This window comes from Macrobrachium rosenbergii, chromosome 14 (assembly GCF_040412425.1).
Source record: "Macrobrachium rosenbergii isolate ZJJX-2024 chromosome 14, ASM4041242v1, whole genome shotgun sequence".
In the NCBI taxonomy this organism is placed as follows: Eukaryota; Metazoa; Arthropoda; class Malacostraca; order Decapoda; family Palaemonidae; genus Macrobrachium; species Macrobrachium rosenbergii.
In genome coordinates this window covers 29,977,384-29,987,785 of record NC_089754.1, presented here as the reverse complement: position 1 = coordinate 29,987,785, position 10,402 = coordinate 29,977,384, and the positions used below count along the sequence as shown (strand labels likewise).

The following is a 10,402-nucleotide window of genomic DNA, read 5'->3' as shown; positions in this document are numbered from 1 at the left end:
CTCTCTCTCTCTCTCTCTCTCTCTCTCTCTCTCTCTCTCTCTCTCTCTCTCTCTGTTAAATGCTAATTAAATGACTACCAAACATATTTAGATATATTACGTCGATGAAAGAGAATAAAAAAAAAGAAAAAAAATTAGTTCGATATTTAAAAATATTTGGAAACGTGTAAAAAAATCCATCATATTCCGCACCACCATTGCTGTCAGTATATTATTGGAAAACGCGGTCATAAATCATGAAGACTAATGGTTTGAAATATTATGTCCATAAAACTCTTGGAGAATTTTATGAGAGTCGCAGTGAAATGATATTGAAATCAATATCTGTCATTTTGGTTAAGTTTCAGCATTTTTGTTTGTTTAATAACGGGCAGAGTGGTCTACACTAGTGCATTTTTATAAGGACTAAGGTATCCAAAATACTTAAAAGAGTATTCAAGAAATTATTACCAATAACTAAATTTATTGTTAGAGTTCATTCATTGGCAGGTGACAACAAATATCATCTTTTTTCATCTCATTTTTAAAAAGATTTATGAGACTTTTAATCCTAAATATCATCTCATATTTTCAATTAATTCTTATTTGCTTCCTAGTGTCAAAGTTCTCATAGTTTAAAGAAAGACATTAGGTAATAATTATCTAACATAGACCGCGAAAGAATAAAATCTAGGTCTGATAAATAAGTGCTTATTATATAATATTCAATGACTTTCAAGGGATTAATTAGGACATGATAATTGTTTTACTGAATTTGATATCTATAGGTAATAAATGAGATTATCATCTTGGTAAATTAATGATTAGCCATTACTTGCTTACTTTGATGAGTAGCACATTTTACACACACACACACACACACACACACACACATATGTAGATAGATAGATAATGTTTGTGTTTCTGAGTCTCTATATGCACTCATAATCTGTTATGTTTTGTCGTATTTTAAATATAACATATAATTCCTTTTCACAGAATCCGGCAAATAAATGAACATTGGGAAATATAGTTCATTTGGAAATATAGTTCATTTATAATCTATGTAGAGTATTATATTTGTTTTTATTTGTATCATATGCATAGCATATTACTAATACACAAAAATAATGAGACAGAAACGTGTATACATTTTGAAGGCTGGCACTTTACTCCTAAATGAATGATGCATTTAGTAGTTCAATGTCACATTCAGAGGAAAAGAGAGGAGAAAAATTATGAAACATGAAAAACCCACTCTACTTTAAAAGACCATTCAGGCGTATACACATATATGTATATATATTGCAAAAATTCCGTCATGAATCGTAAAGACTAATGGTCCAAAATATTTTGGGACATTAAATCCTGGGAAATATTTTTATGTTTTTCGTCGGGATTGACGCTGAAATCAGTGCATGCATTTCCGAATTTGTTTTACGATTTACGTTCATCTGTCTGCTGTCCACTCTATAACGCTTCGTAAAATATTTTCTTGATGGATAATTTAATATTTAAAACTGGCAGGTAAAAACTAAGCTTGATAAAAGCTTATTGAATTGTTTTATTTAGCAATGTTTTATGAAACTTTTCTTGATGGATAATTTAACATCTAAAACTGACAGATAAAACTTAAGCTTAATAAAATCTTACTGAATTGTTTTATTCAATAAAGTTTCATTAAACTTTTCTTGATGGATAATTTTTAACATTTAAAACTGACAGGCAAAAGCTAAGCTTAATAAAAGCTTATTGAATTGTTTTATTCAATAATATTTCATGAAACTTTTCTTGATGGATAATTTAACATTTAAAACTGACAGACAAAAGCTAAACTTAATAAAAGCTTATTGAATTGTTTTATTAAAAAAGTTTCGTCGTTTCTTGATGGATAATTCGACATTTAAAACTGACAGGTAAAAGCTAAGCTCAATAAAAGCCTATTGAATTGTTTTATTCAGTAATGTTTCATGAAACTTTTGTTGATGGATAATTTAACATTTAAAACTGACAGGTAAAAGCTAAGCATAATAAATGCCTATTGAATTGTTTTATGCAAAAATGTTTGGTGAAGCGTTTTCTTGATTTAAACTGACAGATCAAAACTGTGCCTAATAAAAGCTTGTTGAATTGTTTATTTAAAAACTTTTTATGAAAAATTTTCGTGATGAATAATTTAACATTGAAAACTTACAGATAAGATAAAAAACTTAAATGTTTACTGAATTGTTTTATCTCGTCCCATAGGAAAGTTTAATATGCCTGGTCTAATAATCATTATCGTATTTTATCTCTGTCACAGGGATAAAATACGATACACATTACAAATACGATACACATTACAAATAAAACAAGGGTATCTACCCTTGTTTTATTTGTAATGTGTATCGTCTATCCTTGATATTTTCTTTTCTGGATTCTTAAACAATATTTTAGACAGTTGCTTTATTCAAGATGTGATACACTAATGAAATATCACTTTCTTGACATAAATAGCTTAACAATTGTTAGATAATATACTGTTGCAAAGAAATAATAAGATATTCAGTATAACTCGAGATTAAATTTAAATGATCTTATAGCATATTATTATTATTATTATTATTATTATTATTATTATTATTATTATTATTATTATTATTATTATTATTATTATTATTATTATTAAAATAGTTTAACCAGACCACTGAGCTGATTAACAGCTCTCATAGGGCTGGCCAAAGCATAATAGTAATTTCCACTGATGTTAAGGTGTAGTTAAAATTACGAAAATTATTGCATTAACTTCATCAGATATTATGCAGTTGTTTACATATGAATATTACTTTTTTAGACATTACAATAACCAGAAATATTTTCCAGATACGTCCAATGGTATTACGGCTATTTGACCGGGAAGTCATTAATACGGCTTAGCGTATTATGCGTAAGTATTCATTAGTGTCGATTGTGCTTACGATACGAAAGTGGGCTTTACCACATAAAGGCCCGAAGAGTACATTAGAATAATGACCTGTGCTAGCGTTGCGGAGTCATTAATCGTACTGTGTGGTTATATATAAAGTATATTAATTTTTTTAATATTTTTATTTGAGTGTTTCCTCTTGATAGGTACAGAAATTAATGTTGTTCACAGATAGATTAATTAATTGGTCACATAGAAATGAGATTCTGCAGTAAACCATTATTATTATTATTATTATTATTATTATTATTATTATTATTATTATTATTATTATTATTATTATCATTATTATTATTATTATTATTATGTTGAATAAAATGGCTGCATTTTGCGAATTGATTTTGCAGTGAGTTTTCTCAATTCTTCTGATAATTCGCTTTTCCTGCACATCAATATTAGTCAATAATTGTCCAATGTTCATATTTCAATGGATGAAACAGCGTATTTCTTACAGCAGAAATTCTTTATTTTAAAGAATTACAGCAGGTTACTGAAGCCTGGGATGTAAATTCGTAGATTTTACTGAAAAAAGAAGAAATACCACCGAAAATACCATCAGTAAAATCTACAATTTACATCCCAGGCTTCAGTAACCTGCTGTAATGCTTTAAAATAAGGAATTTCTGCTGTAAGAAGTACGCTGTTTCATCCATCGAAATATGAACATTGGACAATTATTAACTGATATTGATGTGCAGGAAAAGCGAATTATTAAAAGAATTGAGAAAACTCACTATAAAATCAATTCGCAAAATGCAGCCATGTTATTCAACAAAACTTGCCTCAAAGAGAGTCCTCTTCCTTCGTATATTATTATTATTATTATTATTATTATTATTATTATTATTATTATTATTATTATTATTATTATTATTATTATTATTATTGCTTTTGTGTCTGTATTGCCTAATTTAACCAGATGTTTAAAGAGACTGGATTTTCAGAATGTTTGGAAAGAGACCACCTTTAAACATATGAGAATTTGTAAATTGTATGTATTTGATTATCGTACATTGTTTGTGAACTGTAAAAGTTAATTTTCTATTTTTACGTTCATTTATTATTGCCCAGTGTTGATTTGTATTGTACAGTCAGTAATTTTTACACTGACTTACAACCTGGACGAAGAAATTGCTTATTAAGAGTAACAGAAAATCATTATTGTGAGTTAACTAATATGGAGAGAGTTAATGTAAACACATACTTAACCCTAAACGAACGTACCCACAGATGTAATTAGAGGTTCGTTTGCTGCAATGCTGCAATAATTATAACTGAAAGGTTGAATCACTTGGTCGATCTCAAATTTCTTAAGCTTCCCCATCCAGCAAACGGAATGTGAAAACAGATTTCTTTATTCTGTCCGTCATGATAACTGAGCAGTTATAACATTCATTCCTATTTCTATGGTTTCTGTAGAATAACTGTGAAACTTTACAATGAAAGGAAAAATAATAATCAAAATCTTATCTACTCCATCAGTTATGAGGCAAAATATGCCCTGAAGAGAGAGTGTCTGCTCCCCAAAAAATCAAATAATAATAATAAATTAAAGATTTAGAAAGTGGTTTTCCATAATTTCTTATGTATCTCTTATCAGCAGCTTGCCCAATCATATTTTTCCGAAATAAAACGTCGCAAAAAAGACAAAAACTGAAAAAGAAAAGGAAGTGAAAATGATAATAATGATAAATTAAAGGTTTAGAAAGTGGTTTTCCATAATTTCTGACGTGCCTTACATCAGCTGCTTGGCCAATCATATTTTTTCGAAATAAAACGTCACAAAAATGAAAAGAAAAGGGGGATTTTGGACCTGATCCAACACAGACAACTTGAAGAAAAAATTCCTTCTCCTCCCCCTCCCCCTTTCTTCTTTCCCTCCTTCCCTTCCCCTTCCCTTCCCTCCACTTTCCCTCCTTCCATTTCCCCTCCCTTTCCCTCCCCTTTCCTCCTCCCCCTCCCCTTCCATTTCCCTTCCCCCTCCCTCCCCTCCGATTGCAGCAGCAGGCACTTGCCTCCATAAACATCCCATCCTTCTTTTTAATTTCCTTTCGCTTACTGCTGTGTAATGGGAGTCAAGTGTCCTGAAAGCTATAAGGAGCAGGCCAGGGCCCAATAAAGGCTTTTAATGGCAAGGTAAAGATTTGCCAAGATATTCCCCCCCCCACCCTTTTTTGGGGAAGGGGGTTAGGGTGGGCTATGTCAAGGATCAAATGGTCCAGGGGAAGTAGGAGGGCAGGGGAATGTCCAAGAGGTGCAGATTTTCTCAGCTTTTGTTTGAGAGAGATTTTTTTTATGTATATGTTTGTATTCCATTTTAATTTCATGGTTTATATTTCCTTTGGTTTCCTGTCTTATGTATATATATATATATATATATATATATATATATATATATATATATATATATATATATATATATATATATATATATATACATTTTATATATATATATATATATATATATATATATACATTTGGGGAGTCAGGACAGTTTGGGGATTTTTAGTACTTTAGTAACCCACACGATGCATAGACTTTTTAACCCCTTCATACCGGCCTGTTGCACTGCCGATAACGCTTGCATACCGCATGAGACCCTGTCGACCGCGGTATATCAGTCATCATTTGCTCCCACTAAACTTTCTGTTATTCATATTTTTCGTTTATATTCTTGTGTGAAAACATTGTGTATATATCAATGAAAATTTTATCCACATTGGCTATATATATAAATATATATATATATATATATATATATATATATATATATATATATATATATATATATATATATATATATATATATATATATATATATATATATATATATATATATATATCGAAAATAGAGGAACATTTAGTGGAAAAAGTAATTGCAGAAATAGAAACAGCTATAAAGTGGTAGAAGTAGTAGTAAAGTAATAGAAATAAAGTAGCAGAAAAAGTAGTAAAGTATTAGTAAAATAGTACTAGTAGTAATAACAGTATATAGTAGTTTTCTTACGGAAACAGTTAGTCTAGGTTCATACAGAAACAGCGTATACATCAATGAATGTTTATGGCATTGGTAATAATAATAATAATAATAATATAATAATAATAATAATAATAATAATAATAATAAACATAATAATGATAATAACAATAATAATAATAAAAAAATTCAACAGTAATACCACTACTACTACAACTTGTAGTAGAAAAAATATGATAATAAAAATTACGTTAGTGTAAAAAAAAATGAAAGAAGTTTTCAAAAAACATAGTACGTATATAACACCAAAAATATATCCTCTGCTGTGCTTGGGTTGGAAGGGTTGATTTTTACTGCCTCGAAGACCCAGCCCTTGGGGCTTCGGAACCTCGTTTTTTATGTGGATGAGAGTGCCAAGCTATAAAGTGTTCCTTCGAGCATAGTCCAGGCTCCCCGGGGCATCCAGGGCAGTGGTAAGTGGTATCCTTCCTCTTCTTGAAGTCCCTGGTGCAGATGCGACATTTCTTCTGTTTCTTGGGTTGAAATCGAACCCAGGAATGTATGACGTCCATATTAGGCATCTTTGTGGGTTTCTGTGACTTCGCCTCCTCTTCTGCCTCGAGCATGGCCCTACCACTGGGACTATGTCGAAATACCAAGCCCTTACTGACTTCAAGGATGAATGCCATGAAGTCCTTCTTGTAACATTTTTGGTTCTTGTAGGCCAAATAGGAGTTCAGCAGTATACGAAAGATAAAATGTATACCAAGTTTTTTGAACCAGGCAAGGGATTTCTTTCCAAAGGCATATGGTTCGAGCAGCTGGTCTGCCATGTCAATGCTGCCCATCAGACTATTATATTTTTCAATATGGAGTGGCTTGTTATAAAAAACAGTTTTATCCCCGAAGTATGTTTTGCACTTCTCTACCATGCCAGCTGTATACAGAGTTGTCAGTACATTGACCTCCTTTTTGTCCATATACTTGACAACGAGAGTGTTGCCCCTCCTTGCAAAAGTTGACTGGTGTCTGGAGAGTTTTTCATTCACAAGTTTCTTAGGGGGTCCCCTGCCAGCTCGTACAACTCCAGTAAGTGTTGTGTCCCTGGTGAGTAAGTAATTACCAAGGCGATAACTGGTATACCAATTATCCGTAACTACATGACGTCCCTTGTCAAGCAAATTCTTCATTAGATGAACTACGATGATCTCCGATATAGATAGGTTAGCAGCAACTGGGTCAGGTAGAGAAAAACTCGTGTCCTTGCCATAATACACTTCGAAATTCCACGAATAGCCATTCCAATTTGGATCTGAAGGGCATAGTATAAAAACCTTTATTCCAAATCTGGATCTTTTTGTTCGGATAAATTGCTTGAATCCCAGCCTCCCTTTCCAAAGCATCAGTGCCTCATCTACAGCAATATCCTTCCCTGGTGTGAGCAGATTCTGGCTACATTGGCGCAGTAAGTCAAAAAATGGTTCAATCCGAGTCTTAGGCCGTTTCTTATCCACTTGGTCTAATGGAGCAAACCTCAGGAATTTCAGCAAGCAAAGAAATCTTGCTCGAGACATCACTTCTTTACAAAAGATCCTTGGACCCCCTACCATGGCATCTCGTGACCAATACATATACATACAGGGCATTTTATTCACCCCATTATCATCAGCAAGCTCTGAAAAACATACATCTCATCACGAGTGACAGCCCTCCACAAAAGTCCATTTACCTTCCGCTTTCCTGTTGACCGAAAATACTCCTCTGCACGAGCATTCATCCATTCACACAATCTGTCAATAACATCATTACAAAAAAAGAAACAAAATGCATCTCGTGGGCAGGTGAAGTCTGGTGTGCAAACAGAGATCCCATTGTCACCCTCCGTGAAATCAGGGGGTGGGTCTGGGCGCACGTCACAAAATGGATCTGTTATGAACCGCCAACCTTCATCGACAATGGGTTCAATGTCTTCTAAATACTCGGTGTCGCTGTCATCCTCTAAACAACTATCACCACTATCACTATAATCATCTGACAGATCTGGCAGGTATTCAGACCCAGAATCTGAAATACTATCATCCGACATCATGATACTGAAAAATAAAAAAAAAAAACCTGTAAAATAACTGCAATCAAAAGGGAAAAAAGTTTAGCATTCGAATCCAAATGATTTACTCACAAGATCGTGACAGTGTTTCATACATAAAAGCTTGAGGCACACTGGCATGTGCTGCTGGACGATACCCCTTATAATATCCCATATGAATATGACGTCACGACGACCATCGGACATTCATTGGCTAGAATGAATAGTGGGTGGAGCTTCTGCACCTCTCTAGTACACAATACTACGCCTGAAACCCATCCAAGCTGAAGAAAACAGCTCTGCTTTTCGAGGAGGGATGAAAGACGTATAGGTGTACGTCGCGGTCTTTTATTACTGTACTGTAAAAGACGTACATGTGTACGTCCCGGTGGCGAAGGGGTTAAATACAATATATATATACATATACACACACATATATATATATATATATATATATATATATATATATATACATATACATATATATACATGTATATATACACATACATATATATACATATATATGTATATGTATATATATATGTGTGTATGTATATATTTACGTCAAGAAACGTCAAACAAACCCTTTCTCCGAAACCATCTCTTTTACTAAGCTTTCTCCCTTTTATTTTCCCGTGTAATATCATCTCTGTGACAGCTGTCTTTGATAAATGGAAGCAAAAAAGGCTTAATGTCAACTGTGTCATATTTCCGCCCAGACTGAGAGAGAGAGAGAGAGAGAGAGAGAGAGAGAGAGAGAGAGAGAGAGAGAGAGAGAGAGAGAGAGAGAGAGAGAGAGTTTATTTTGCCGGCAACTGTCACGAAGCGTCACTCACGCTCCTTCGTGTGACATCCGGAGAGAAAATTGTATCTCGGTTCTGAACGTGGTGAACTTCCTGAGGTTTTGGTGATGAAAGTGTCTTGATTATGACTTTCATTTGCGTCGCTGCTCGTTCGATAGGCTGTTTATTGTTTGTTTCGGTCGGTAGGGAATTGGTGTGTGCAATTAACATTCTGCTGTGTGTGGTGTATGACCTATACACATACAACATACAGCATGCGCTATTGTAGATATATTACAATCAGTTTATCTCTTGTAATTTTCAAGTATACATTCTATCATAGTTTGCTTAACTCTTGAATACATTATTCCAATATTTTTAAAAATTATTCATAAGCTTTTTCCTAATTAGTTTATACATATACGCATACAGATACACACTTACGCACATACCAATGTATATGTATATATATATATATATATATATATATATATATATATATATATATATACACACTAACACATTGTTAAATCTGACCTAACAGTAAAACACTGGCCACATACTTATATTTGAATGTATAAATTCATACAATATCCTTTTAAAGATTTATGATTTGACAAAACGCAGAGTTCAATGTCTGTAAACAGAATAAAGACGATATAAGTACCGATAAGATTAATTTTCATAGCCATACCAAAAATGTCCCAAAGACAATTATTTATTTATATCTTTTACTTTATTTATCATTTACATAAATTAATTCATAAATCACATAGTTTATAAAACAAGAGTTTAGTAATTCAATTAACTCTTAAAAATTAATATACAGAATTATTTTCCAGTCTGTAAAATCGTCAGTATTCTCATTTCCATCCAAGGAAAATGAATTAAAACTATTCTGAGTGAACACAAATGAAATCATTAAAGCGAATAATATTCGTATTCAGTTTTAAAAATGCAAAATACATAATAATAATAATAATAATAATAATAATAATAATAATAATAATAATAATAATAATAATAATACATTAAATGATAATGAGTTAAAGATGTGTCGAGTGAACACGAATGAAATTATTAAAGCGAATTATAATCATATTCAGTGTTCAGATTGTGAATTGTATAATAATAATAATAATAATAATAATAATAATAATAATAATAATAATAATAATAATAATACATTAAATAACAATGAATTAAAGATGTATTAAGTAAATGACAAAGGAAATTATCATCATCTTCAGTTTTCCAAACATAATAATAATAATAATAATAATAATAATAATAATAATAATAATAATAATAATAATAATAATAACACATTAAATGGCAATCCCACAATTGCTGATTTATCCTCATCCATCTCGCCTCCAATAACCAGCACACTTCCAACCGTATACTTTTATCTGAAATCACTTACCGCGCTGCTATAATGAACCCAAAGCATCACGCCGCAGTATAATGAAGATTCCGAACGCGCCGTGAGCACTGTCATTGTAGTCATTATCCCACACAGACCGGGAATCAACTGATATTAATTCCTCTTTAAGAGTAACCCTCTTGTCAGTCATTTGAACAGATATTTTTCCATGAATATGAAATGTCGA

At 32.0% G+C, this 10,402-nt stretch overlaps 1 protein-coding gene across 1 annotated transcript; it reads right to left on the bottom strand.

Moving 5' to 3' along the window:
* Positions 1 to 6,271: 6,271 nt before the first annotated feature.
* Positions 6,272 to 8,007, bottom strand: LOC136845518 (piggyBac transposable element-derived protein 4-like). The gene is made up of 2 exons (XM_067115697.1): positions 7,866 to 8,007; positions 6,272 to 7,233 (listed from the first exon to the last, which is right to left on the bottom strand). The coding sequence occupies exons 1-2, from the start codon at positions 8,005 to 8,007 to the stop codon at positions 6,272 to 6,274; spliced, it is 1,104 nt and encodes a 367-aa protein (XP_066971798.1).
* Between the last annotated feature and the right edge of the window lie 2,395 nt (positions 8,008 to 10,402).